Here is a 13,740-nt window from a genome sequence, read left to right on the forward strand (position 1 = left end):
AGTCTCACTCGTAAGTTAAACAATAAGCGCCTTAATCTTAATTTCTTGGTTCTCCTATACTTTGCTTCTCCCGTTACGCAATTTAAAAAGGTTACATCAATTTATGATCTGTTGTGAGTGACCTCATCTTGAGGAGAAGAAACGGGAAAAGTAGTTCTCCATAATTTAATTATATTTGTTTGGGTTGGGGGCAACATCATTAGCTCTGGGACTTATTCTTCATTTAATACAGGACTGTGGAAAACCTCATAGTGCCTTTCCTTTCTTTCTTGTTCTAGGTCAAGGGTAAGCAAATGTTTTCGGTCAAAGCATGTTTGGAATTTTGAGAACATATGCTGAGCATGCTTGCAGAATGAGTGTCAGGTTAGATATGGTCAGTCACAAAATACCCATTTAACAAATGATGAACTAGCCCCAAGATATTGTTTGTTACCCCAGCGGGACCTCAGGGTTGCAGATAATGCTAGAGGCTGGTGCTTCACTTTAAAGTATGCCACCGTCCCAATTTTATTAATTTTTTAAAATTGAAACTTTTTTAAAAGTTAAGAGCGTGATGGGGTTCAAGAAGTTGCAATGGGCATGAATTTGCCTATCCCTGGCCTAGAGGGATCAACAGATATGTAGCATAATATTGAGATCTAACTAAGCGTTCCAAAGCTCAGTAAGTAGTGTTGTTGTTGTTAGCTGCGAAGTCGTGTCCGACCCATCGCGACCCTATGGACAACATTCCTCCAGGCCTTCCTGTCCTCTACCATCTTCTGGAGTCCATTTAAGCTCACGCCTACTGCTTCAGTGACTCCATCCAGCCACCTCATTCTCTGTCGTCCCCTTCTTCTCTTGCCCTCGATCTTTCCCAGCATTAGGCTCTTCTCCAGTGAGTCCTTCCTTCTCATTAGGTGGCCAAAGTACTTGAGTTTTAGCTTCAGGATCTGGCCTTCTAAAGAGCAGTCAGGATTGATCTCCTCTAGGACTGACCGGTTTGATCGCCTTGCGGTCCAAGGGACTCGCAGGAGTCTTCTCCAGCACCATAGTTCAAAGGCCTCAATTCTTTGGCGCTCAGCCTTTCTTATGGTCCAACTTTCACTGCCATACGTTGCAACTGGGAAGACCATAGCCTTGACTATACGCACTTTTGTTGGCAGGGTGATGTCTCTGCTTTTAAGTGTGCTGTCTAGATTTGCCATGGCTTTCCTCCCCAGGAGCAAGCGTCTTTTAATTTCTTGGCTACAGTCCCCATCTGCAGTGATCTTGGAGCCCAGGAAAATAAAATCTGTCACTACCTCCATTTCTTCCCCATCTATTTGCCAGGAATTGAGAGGGCCAGATGCCATGATCTTGGTTTTCTTAATGTTAAGTTTCAACCCAAGTTTTGCACTCTCCTTCTTCACCTGTAACAAGAGGCTCTTTAGTTCTTCTTCACTTTCTGCCATTAGAGTGGTATCATCTGCATATCTTAGGTTGTTGATATTTCTTCCGGCAATCTTAATTCCAACTTTTGATTCATCTAGCCCTGCCTTTCTCATGATGTGCTCTGCATATAAGTTAAATAGGCAGGGCGACAGTATACAGCCTTGCCGGACTCCTTTCCCAATTTTGAACCAATCAGTGGTTCCGTGTCCAGTTCTCACTGTTGCTTCTTGACCCGCATATAGGTTTCTCAAGAGACAAATAAGATGGTCTGGTACTCCCATCTCTTTAAGAACTTGCCACAGTTTGTTATGATCCACACAATCAAAGGCTTTAGCATAGTCAATGAAGCAGAAGTAGATGTTTTTCTGGAACTCCCTAGCTTTCTCCATGATCCAGCGTATGTTGGCAATTTGATCTCTAGTTCCTCTGCCTCTTCGAAATCCTGCCTGCACTTCTGGTAGTTCTCGATCCACATACTGCTGAAGTCTAGCTTGTAGGATTTTAAGCATGACTTTACTAGCATGAGAAATGAGTGCAATGGTGCGATAGTTTGAACATTCTTTGGCACTGCCTTTCTTTGGAATTGGAATGTAAACTGATCTTTTCCAATCCTGTGGCCATTGTTGAGTTTTCCAAATTTGCTGGCAAATTGAGTGTAGCACTTTTACTGCATTGTCTTTTAAGATTTTGAATAGCTCAGCTGGAATACTGTCACTTCCACTAGCTTTGTTGTTGCTCAGCTTTTCTAAGGCCCACTTCACTTCACATTCTAGGATGTCTGGCTCGAGGTCAGTGACCACCTCATTGTGATTATCAGGGACGTTAAGCTCATTCTTGTATAGTTCTTCTGTGTAATTTTGCCACCTCTTCTTAATCTCTTCTGCCTCTGTTAGGTCCCTGCCATTTTGGTCCTTTATCATGCCCATTTTTGCATTAAACGTTCCCTTCATTTCTCCAATTTTCTTGAAAAGATCTCTGGTCCTCCCTATTCTATTATTTTCTTCTATTTCTTTGCACTGTTCATTGAAGAAGGCATTCTTATCTCTTCTAGCTATTCTCTGGAATTCTGCATTCAATTGGGTGTATCTTTCTTTTTCTCCCTTGCCTTTCGCTTCCCTCCTTTCCTCAGCTATTTGCAAAGCTTCCTCAGACAGCCATTTTGCTTTCTTGCATTTCTTTTTCTTTGGGATGGTTTTGGTTGCTACCTGTTGTACAATGTCGCGAACCTCTGTCCATAGTTCTTCAGGCACTCTGTCTATCAGATCTAATTCCTTAAATCTATTTGTCACCTCTACTGTATATTCAACAGGGATATGATTTAATTCATACCTGAGTGGCCTAGTGCTTTTCCCTACTTTCTTCAGTTTAAGCCTAAACTTTGCAAGGAGAAGCTCATGGTCTGAGCCACAGTCAGCTCCTGGTCTTGTTTTTACTGACTGTATAGAGCTTCTCCATCTTTGGCTGCAGAGCATATAGTCAATCTGATTTCTGTGTTGACCATCTGGTGATGTCCATGTGTAGAGCCGTCTCTTGGGTTGTTGGAAAAGAGTGTTTGCTATGACCATTGTATTCTCTTGACAGAATTCTATCAGCCTGTGCCCTGCTTCATTTTGCACTCCAAGGCCAAACTTGCCTGTTATTCCAGTTATCTTTTGGCTTCCTACTTTAGCATTCCAATCCCCCATGATGATAAGAACATCATTTTTTGGTGTTAGTTCTATAAGGTGCTGTAGTGCTTCATAGAACTGGTCAATTTCATCCTCTTCAGCACTGGTGGTTGGGGCATAGACCTGGACTACTGTGATATTGAATGGTTTGCCTTGGATTCGAACTGAGATCATTCTGTCATTTTGAGGATTGTATCCCAGTATTGCTTTTCCTACTCTTTTATTGACTATGAAGGCTACTCCATTTCTTCTGAAGGATTCTTGCCCACAGTAGTATACCTGATGGTCATCTGAATTAAATTCACCCATTCCTGTCCATTTTAGTTCGCTGATACCTAAGATGTCAATGTTCAGTCTTGTCATCTCTTGTTTGACCACGTCCAGTTTTCCTTGATTCATGGATCTTACATTCCAGGTTCCTATGGAGAAAAAATCTTTACAGCATCGGACTTTCCTTTCACCACCAGACATATCCACAGCTGAGCGTCCTTTCGGCTTTGGCCCAGTCGCTTCATTCTTTCTGGCGCTACTAGTACTAGCCCTCTGCTCTTCCCCAGTAGCATATTGGACACCTTCCGACCTGAGGGGCTCATCTTCCAGCGTCATATCGTTTTGCCTTTTGGTACTGTCCATAGGGTTTTCATGGCAAAGATACTGGAGTGGTTTGCCATTTCCTTCTCCAGTGGATCACGTTTTGTCAGAACTCTCTGCTATGACCTGTCCGTCTTGGGTGGCCCTGCACGGCATAGCTCATAGCTTCATTGAATTACGCAAGCCCCTTCGCCACGACAAGGCAGTAATCCATGAAGGGGCAGTAAGTAGTAGATCTTTGTGATTTTAGAAATAGCATATGGCTTGCTTTTCTTTGAAGTATCCATGTAATAAAGCAGCTAGCAAAACAAATGTCCTACCCATACAATTTTTTAGGCTTTGTTTTTTTAAACAAATTATAGATGTTATGTAAAATGCATTGTGAAGGTTGCAGATAATTTGCTGTCAGTCTGGTTGAAATTAAGATTTTGTTCTGTTTCTGATACAATTAAGTGGAAAACTGTTTACCTCTATACATTCTTTTGTGTCTTCCAGAAAAAAAAATCTTTATTATCCTGAAACCACAGCTACATCAGGGTTGTTTCTAAGGGCTTTGTTTTGTTGACCTTCTTCAGAAATTAAGTATTATAATTGTTCTTCAAATGACTGTATAAAGCAGAAAATGTTATATTAGAAGTGTACATGGCTGGGTTTTTTCCTGTTAGTAATTCTAATTACGGACCAAATCTAAGCCTAATCTTGCATATTTAAATTTAATCTTGTTGTCTAATGGTTTGTAGGAAGGGAGGGAGGGGACAATTTTGGGGGGGGTTTCCCCTCAACATTTTGTTCCCCCTGCTGAAAAATCCAATTTGTTTATGACTTTTTGTTATTGTTAAAGAACTTTTATGAAAGCAATCTGTGATACAACTATTTTTCTGAAATAAAAAGGCATAGAATGATGAAAAGTATTATTATTTATTCAATACTAATTTGTTCCTCACCATTAACTATGAAAGCATGGTTCCCAACCAGCTTGGTTCATTGCTTCAGGCTTCCTGCTTGCCTGGCTGAGGAATATCAGAATATCTGAACATGTCTGAAACTCTTGTGGAATATGCTGAGATTGTGAGAAGTCCCAAAGAAGAAAATCCTGAACAGAGCAAGTGTAGTGGCTCTGTTGAAACATATGACATAAAACTTGCTTGGTTCTTATATGTAGACCTAAGTAAGTTTTATCTTTTCTTAAACGAAGGCTTATAATTTTACTTGTTTCAGGCAACAGAAAGGAAATCATATTAGTAATAGACTGCCATTAAATGTCTTCTCCTCCCACTTTAGGGACTGAAAAGTTCTGAATCCTGAGGTTCTTCTAATACAGGGTGTCAAACTGTGGCAGCCTACGGGCCAGATGCATCACACACAAGCCATGCCCATCCCGGCTCCGTAAAGGCAAAAGTGTCACAATACGTCACGTGACACGATCCGAGTTTGAACACATGTTTTCAATTTCACTGGGGCATGAGATGAATGGTTAAGGGATTTCACTTTTCTGTGCATTTGATATAATAGTAAAATAATTTTATATGCCACCTGACTCACAGCAACTCTGGATGGTTTACAAATTGTTAAAAACATTTTAAAACAAGTAACAATCCAATTCTGGATTGAAACAAAGAAAGAAAAGGAGTGTCAATTTCGCTCACTGAAGGCCTCAGTGAAAAACCACATATTTGGAGTCCGGTAGTATGGCAGTCATACAAATCTCGGGGGAACTGCATTCCAAAGCACAGGGACCGCTACAGAGAAGGAACACTTCCAGGAACCTGAAAGACGGAACCCAGAGCACGTCAATCCTGCCAGATTGAACCAGCTGGGATGTACTGTGGGAGAGAGGCATATTGTTCATAACCGATAAAGTAGGTCTATTACTAAAGGACTAAAGGATAGTTACATTGACACAGAATCCCGCAAGTGTTTTTGCTTCCCAGGCAATAAAATAAGAGAACTACCCATAATTACATGCATTAAGATAACCACCCTCACTCTACTAGAAGGATCAGACCTGTGATAGACTGTTTTTGCCATGTAATCTGGAAAGCTGAGTATATGATAAAAAAGGAAGGAATACCAGAGCAGCTTTCAATAATTAGCATTTTTAATAGAAATTGATCTTGTATAGCTAGTAACTGCTAGTTTTGAACTGATCAACACTGGAAAGCTCTGAGGAAATCGGGGTATCTTATCTGATTTTCTCCATGAGAACATACCTTAATAAGCTGCAAAAAGAGAGAGAGAAGCCAGTGAAAAATTGCAAATGCTATAATGTCGTGTTTTTTTAATTGCTGCATATTCTAAGAGCATCTGCAGTAATAAGATTTTTGTTTCTAATCTTCAGAATAGAACATAAAAAACAGGCTGTTTCCTTTCTGACAATTTCTCTAAATTGCTGGATTCTTGGGGTATGTGAAAGCATAGACATAATATGTTATTGGGAGAAGGAAACAACTGGCTATTTTCCAATTACTGAAATAATGCAGTTTTACTCAGAGAACTTTTTTATCATTTTCTTTCTCACATTTCAATTTCAAATCTATTACTTATTACAAAATCCAAAGAAAGTCCCTGCTATTCAAATAAAATCTGACATTTAAGTAGCAAACTGGCTAAAGTGGGGAAAAAATCAGGAATAATTAATGTTCTTTTAAACTGAAACGAAAAAGAATAACAATTAGGATTTGTAACGAACATATACAATTGAGTTAAATACAGGTTGTCTTGAGTTATGATGATTTATTCAATGACCCTTTGAAATTACAGCAGTACCGAACAAATAATACCCAGTTTCTGAAGTTATGGCCATTGCAAGGCCACCTTTGTCCTGTGATCAAAATTCAGGTGTTTAGCAGCCCACCCCACACAACTATAGGGCACTTCGACACCTGCCACTCCCCTATCTCCCCCATTTGTGCCCTTTTGGCTCCCTGCACTCCACAGCCCCTGCTGCCATGGGATCCCACCACCCCAGTTGACCTTTACCATATTCTTTGCTCCCACGGCTGACCAAGCACGTCCAGCCTTTGCCTTTGCGAGGCTGTTATTGATGGTCACATGAGGCTTTTCCTCAATGTCACAAGTTGCAGCATTCTTGTGAGACCTGGGGAAGAAGGCCTCAAGTGGCCAGGCCAGGTTTGCGTCAGCAGCAGCAGCAGGAGCAGGAAAACAGCAAAGTTCAGCTACAATACCAGGGGCTTCTGAATGCAGGGCCACTTAGGCTAGGGTGGCTGGGACTTCTTAGGGCAGCTGGGGCTATGCATCACATTGCTGGGCCAGGGTGTGGCTTCCCAAGGTACCTGGAAGCTCAGGGGTTTCTTGCAGCCCGAGCTACAACATGGCACGCAGTCCCACAACTGAGGTTCTGAAGCTGCTTGCCACCCCACAAAGCAGGTTGCAGGCTGACCAAAAGGACGGAGATTAGGGGAATAGGCAGATGGGAGAAGCTGTAGGGGAGAGATTCCCTTACCTTGGAATTACTGAGCACGGGCTGAGAGGGATCAAGCTGCGAATGGCTTGGATTGGGTTGGGTCCTTGGCTAATGACCAATGGAATTCAATTAATGATGGCAATGGTAAGGGCCGGAATTGCTGTTGCTAAGCAACATGGTCACATGATGTCAAGCTTTAGAACTACATTGCTACGATGCCCTCGACGTGATGTCCCGCTGCCTGGAGGCAGTTCGGGTCTGGATGGGGAGGAACAGGCTTCGACTCAACCCTGACAATACTGAGTGGCTGTGCGTACCGGCATCTCGGGATATTCAGGATATCCCATCTCTCTCTATGGGGGGTGAGTTATTACCCCCCGTAGATAGGGCTCGCAACTTGGGAGTCCTCCTAGATTCACAGCTTTCTTTAGAAGACCATATAGTAGCTGTGGCTAGGGGGGCCTTCGCCCAGGTCCGCCTGGTGCGCCAGTTGCGGCCCTATCTAGACCGGGATGCCTTACGTACGGTCACTCACGTGCTCGTGACCTCTCGTCTGGACTACTGCAACGCTCTCTACATGGGGCTACCCTTGAAGACCACTCGGAGGCTCCAACTGGTACAGAATGCAGCCGCGAGAGTTGTGTTGGGAGTTTCCCGACACTCCCATGTTACACCTCTGCTCCGCGAGCTGCATTGGCTTCCAGTTGTCTTCCGGGTGAGATTCAAGCTGTTGGTAATGACCTACAAAGCCCTACATGGCATGGGTCCGGAATACCTTGGGGAGCACCTGCGGCCGGCAAATAAATAAAATAAATTGCTTAGCAATGAATTTCTGGCCTCATACCTGTTTGTACAAGACTTTGGAACATTTTAGCTAAATAACTAGTGCTGCAAATGACAGTTATCACATAATAAATCACCAGTATTGGGACTCAAATAAGATAAATCGATTTTTTAAAAAAACATGAAATGTCACTAGTTAAGTGCAATAGCACATCATTTGATAATACTTAAATTTTGAGTATACAAAAGGATTTCAGAAAATGGCTAATTACAAACCACTCTGGAATTCTAAAATTTGTCACTCCTAAAAGCCTAACAGAAATCAGGCAAATGGCACTCATGAAAATATTCAGTAACTTCCCATTGCTTTGATAAACTTAGGAAAATTCTATTAATCACAACATGAATTGGCAAGAAATCTCTCTATAAAGATACAATCCAGATTGTAACTCTCCATGATATAGGAGCATGTAATATTTAATACTGGAGGTTTTTAAGAAGAGATTGGACAGCCATTTGTCCAGGATGGTATAGGGTCCCCTGCTTGAGCAGGGGGTTGGACTAGAAGACCTCCAAGGTCCCTTCCAACTCTATTATTCTGTATTCTATTTTGTATTATGCCATATATTTTTTATCGGTACTATGCAGAAAGAAACAAAAGCAAATGTATAGCTACAATGATTTTAGACTGATCCCAGTCTCTGAATCATATTGGTAGAATTATGAAAGGAACAGATGTACCAGGATCTCCATACAGTATTACTACCCTGTTCCTTGTATTCCCAAATTCAATAGCCTAAATACAGTTATTTCTCCTTTTGAACATTTCTATCATTGTTCTCACTGTTGATCAACCTTGGCTTACAGACAGAACAGATTACCAGCTCCTCCTTGTTACCTTTTGGAAAACGGGATCATCAGTTGGTATTTTAAATTGGTCACAAAGGGCAAAGAACTCTGCTTTGTTTAGAAGCCCTGAGCCATTTTTATCTTGCTGGAGGAAAGCTTCCTGCATACTGCTGTCTGGCAGATAATTGTGTCGCCTCAGGTGTTCCTGAATCTGTTCCAATACTCTAGCTAGCTCCTGAGGATCAGGCTCATTGGAAGCTAACCTAGAGGGAGACAAGAACTTCCTTTAAATAAACTGTCATATAATGTCCTTAAGACTCAAGCATCTTGAAAGGCTTCCTAAAATTATGATTAATAGATTGCATTAATCACCTGCATTTTAATCTATGGCACAGTAATGCAGGAACATTGTACACTGACAATGAATTTGCAGTGCAAATCAGCCTACTAATGAGATGGAGGAAAACAAATCGTAAACCGTTTCAACATAACTGTTGCAGATTTATCTGACTCTAAAAACAGATCCTGATCTTATTCTGCCACATCAGACATCATTCTTTTCCTCTGTGTCTTTTTTAATTAAAATTCAATTCCAACTTTTCTCTAGCTAGAACTGTCACTCCATGCAAGTAGTAGTCACATGAATAAAACATTTCAGTACAGATTGTTTTAGATTTATTTATTTAGCGTACGGCTGGTCACACACAGAATTAAAAGCACTTCATATTTACAAGTTAGAACAGTTAAAACAATTTTTTTTAAAAAGAAGCAATTGTAAAACCTAAGAGGAAAACAGAAATAAGTTTAAGTTTAAGTTTATTGAATTTATATACCGCCCTTTTCCCGTAGGACTCAGGGCGGTTTACAAAGTATTTAAAAACATCAATACAATACAAGAGTTAAAAACAGTTAAAATAATTAAATTTGATCCCTGAGGGGGGAAGAAAAAAAACAGTTCAGAGTTTAATGTCGAGTTTGGAAATCAAGTCAGTAGCTGCCGTTGTTACGCAGAGGAAGTCCTTAAAATCTCCTGGGTATCTTCTATTAGTGCATTCCCTCACTATATGTTAGATAGTCTGTCGGGGAGCCCCGCAATCACATTGTGCTGAAGGTGTCTTTCCCCATTTGTACAGAGAATTAGCACACACCCCATGAGTCGTTCTAATTCTATTGTATGTCACCCATATGTGTCGGGGTAGATTAAATCCTGGAGGTATACTATTAGGATTAATATGCTCAGATTTATTCGATCTGATTGAACATGATCTACAGGGATAGTTAACTCATCTAGGAACTTGAAAAAAATATGAGTAGTTTATCATGTCTAGCGTTACTTTACTCACAATAACCAATCATGTGCATCTTTGGTATAGGATGAAAGCAAGTGCCCTTTCCTGATACCATTCGTTGGTAACTGGAAATGGGTGCATAGTGTAAGCCCCTCCTTCTGAAAGCTGCAATTACTTGTGATGTTTGAAGGTAAAGTGACACAGTTATTGATTTTTTGTCTTTGTGATCATGTAAAGGGAGTATCTTCCATCATCCTCAGACACACAGCTGCAGATTCAGTATAATTAATAAAGGGCAGTTGCTTTCATCCTACCTACACCAAAGATGCACATGGTTGGTTATTAGGTATGGAACATTTTCTATGGATATTTTCTTCAAATGCTCACCTCTTTAGTTCCTCTATTGCTGCCTTGCGAGGTGCGAAATGATCCCTCATAGACTGCACAACAGACGCTGGGAAGCTTTCCAAATTGCTTTCCATATAATTCAACACATAATTATCGGCATCCACAATAATGAACCTGTGGCCAAACACTGCACGAAAGAGACAATCAGTTACCATCATGACCTGTCTGCCAGCTCCAGAAGTACAGATTAAACTTGTGCAAACTTTTCCAGATGGACAAAATTTATCAAAAAAATTTTCAGAGGTGGGAAGGGTGCACATTTTTTCAGCCTCTTAAACTCTCAGCAGGTGGTGAATATTTTGGGATATTTTTTAAAAAAAAACATCCAATAGGTGTCTTAAGCCTAGCAATAACATGTGTTTATTTTAAACCTTTTCAGTGACACAAGGAAAATATGAAAAATAGAAATCTAGAAAGTAACAATACACCTTTGAATTTTTTTGAATGTTGATTTTTTCTATAGATAGAAAAAATGGTATTAAACTACCCTTGCCATAGATGACTGGCTATTTTCTTAGAACAGACATGTCAAACACAAGGCCCGGGGGCTGGATCCGGCCCACAAAGAGGTTTCATGTGGCCCGTGAAGCCATCCTGGAAACAGTGAGGGAATGGCCCCCATTGCCTTAGCCCTGGCCCAGAGACCCTCCTTCTGCCAGAGACCCTCAGATCTGTCCCACTCCTGCCCAGGCCCCCATAGGCACCCTTGATGCAAACGATGTAGAGCTGGCCATGCCCACCCAGTAGGCCATACACACTCTAGCCATGCCCCCCCAGTCGGCCACGCCCACCCTGGCCATACCCACCCAGCCCCCTGAGGGTAACCGCAATGCTGATGCGGCCCTCAATGAAATTGAGTTTGACACTCCTGTCTTAGAACAACCCTGCAGTCCAAGAAGTAAAAAGTTTCAACTAAACTTGTAGATCAACAACCTATTTTTGTTTTGTAAAACAATTGAAGCAAAATTTGAAACAAGCTAGCCATACTTGCCAAAACAGGACAAGAACCATGTGATTTCAGTTACTTTCTATCAACATTTTGATTTTTATTTTGATCTGAGGAAGCTGTGTAAGGCTATAGGAATAAGCTGTAAGAGGACTAACTATATCTGTGGTGCCGAAGCTATGGCACGCGTGCCACAGGTGGCACACAGAGCCCTCTCTGTGGGCACACATGCTGTCGCCCCAGTCCTAGGCCTTCAGCTTGGTTTTATCCTTTACGCTTTAGGCCTCCACCGCCGTGTGCAAAAAAAAAAAGGTTCAATCAATCAATCAATTTCAACTTCTCGCGGGGAAAAAAAAGATCTTGCAAAGTAGGAATTGATTGATTGAACTCTTTAGTCCCACTCACTCTGCCATTACCACCGCAGCCATGCCCACCCAATGGGCCACGCCCACCCAATGGGCCACACCCACTCAATGGGCCACGCCCACCCGGCACCCGATGATACATAAGTGGGTTTTGGGTTGCAGTGTGGGCACTCGATCTCTAAAAGGTTCGCCATCACTGAACTATATGTTTTACCTCTGCCATTTCTTAGTGCTTTGCTTATTTGTCAGTAAGATGGCATTTTATCATTCCAAGGGATAATCAAAGTCAGATCCCTCTCCAAAAACCCAGGTTGTAACTGAAAAGATATGTCATTTGTGAGCTTTACAGTTCAAACAGCTCAACAGTGCCTAATGAAAGCAAGGGGAATTGGAGAAACTTTATCCAGTTTGTTTTAGATAAAAATTACATAATTCTCTATGCTGTAGTTTTTTGGATAATTCTAGCAGAGAAAAACATTATTTCTTATGCAAAAAATATAGCATGAAGAATGAATATATGCCAAAATATTCACTTCTAAAATATTTATACTTCATCTTTCTCCTTACCTTCTATCATAGCACCTATGGTTAAGTCAGCAGGTTCATAATAAATAGGATCGTCTGTAGAGGATCCTGGTTTTGGGACTCTGGTTTTGCATAGGTATTTGCCACCAATAATTCCCGAATTGCGCACAGGTGGTTCATAAATGCTTATCATGTCAGTAGCGAGGCAATAGGAGAGGACAAAATGTCTCTTGCTGTCATCAGGGTTTGTGGATTCCTGTACAGATTAAAGATCAAATGTAAACTGCAAAATAAGCTGTGCTTAAAAGGTTTGTTCATATCTGACTATTCTCAACATTACATCTTCTTGAAAGTACTGAAACTCCTAGAATTCCCAGTCATACTGAATTAATTCATTGTGTAAAAAGCAGCCTGAATAACCAGCTGAATCATTATTTAAAATGTTCAGAAGTCATTTATTCTCTGTTCAAAGCAAATGACATTTATATCACTCTCCATGAAGAGGCCTATTCAGTGGTGGGATTCAGCTGGTTTGCACCAGTTCGGCAGAACCGGTAGCTAATTTTTTGTTGCCCAGGCCCAGAATGGACTTCTCGAAGCGGCATCCACACAGAGAACTGCTTGTTCACATATTTGAATCCCACCACTGGGCCTATTTAACCTCTGTTTAAATATCTCCATTGAAAGAGATCTTATCACCTCCCAGTAAAGGGAAACTGTTGCCCTGTTAAATAGCTCTGAGTCATAAATTATTTCTCCTAATATTTAAACAAATTTTGTCCTGCAATTTTCTGGACTTTATAATTCTATTAATGCAGCTTAAGACTTCATTAATCTGTTTAACAGCTGCATCACACTGCTGGATTCAATGTAATTTATGATTTAATCAAGCTCCTATACTGTGTGACACGCCTGAGTATTTTTGTATGTGTATATTTTGAGGTGATTTGTGCATCGTATATGTAATGGCAACTTATTCCTTTGATTGGACATCTATTTTTTATATTGTTTCTGGTTTTATACAAATTACAGTTGCTCTCACTACTGAAAATCTTCTGAAATGTAATCTTACAGTAATAAAATGACTGGATGCTCTGAAATAAAGGAACAAAAAAGGGCAATTACTTAAGGTGAGAACTAAATGTAGAGCCTCAATAGATGTCCTCAACCAGCCAAGGCAAACTACACTCTGTATATAAACAGATATGTGTTTCCCATTACTCCCTAGTTTGAGAACTCTATTTTAATCAGATTCTATGTAACCATAGTACTTTCAATTGAAAGATTATTCTGATATAATATTTCAACATATGCTTCTATTTTTCATTTTCTTGTGAGAAATAGAATTTTTATTATTATTATGGATTGACGTTCTTTCAGCAATTTCATCAGGTCATCAAAGTCATGAAGAGTTTAAATTAAAATCTCCTATATATGAATACTTACAACACTAAAATTTTACTGCTTGGACTTTACCACTGGA

General features: G+C 40.6%; 1 protein-coding gene and 1 long non-coding RNA gene across 4 annotated transcripts in view; one reads left to right on the plus strand and one right to left on the minus strand.

Moving 5' to 3' along the window:
• Positions 1-13,740, plus strand: part of LOC310632646 — a 1,302,393-nt gene that overhangs the window by 800,654 nt on the left and 487,999 nt on the right. The gene's annotated exons all lie outside the window — the stretch shown is intronic.
• EFHC1 (EF-hand domain containing 1) overlaps positions 5,752-13,740 on the minus strand; it is a 43,123-nt gene continuing 35,134 nt past the window's right edge. For all 3 annotated transcript variants that reach the window (XM_083357858.1, XM_083357857.1, XM_083357856.1), the window contains 4 exons: positions 12,300-12,513; positions 10,401-10,548; positions 8,774-8,987; positions 5,752-5,887 (listed from right to left, as the gene is read on the minus strand). In XM_083357858.1, coding sequence (XP_083213984.1) covers positions 5,816-5,887; positions 8,774-8,987; positions 10,401-10,548; positions 12,300-12,513 — 648 coding nt within the window. In that variant the 3' untranslated portion in view covers positions 5,752-5,815. The remainder of the gene's footprint in view (positions 5,888-8,773; positions 8,988-10,400; positions 10,549-12,299; positions 12,514-13,740) is intronic.

The sequence above is a fragment of the Vipera ursinii genome, assembly GCF_947247035.1.
Source record: "Vipera ursinii genome assembly, chromosome: 1".
NCBI classification, from domain to species: domain Eukaryota; kingdom Metazoa; phylum Chordata; class Lepidosauria; order Squamata; family Viperidae; genus Vipera; species Vipera ursinii.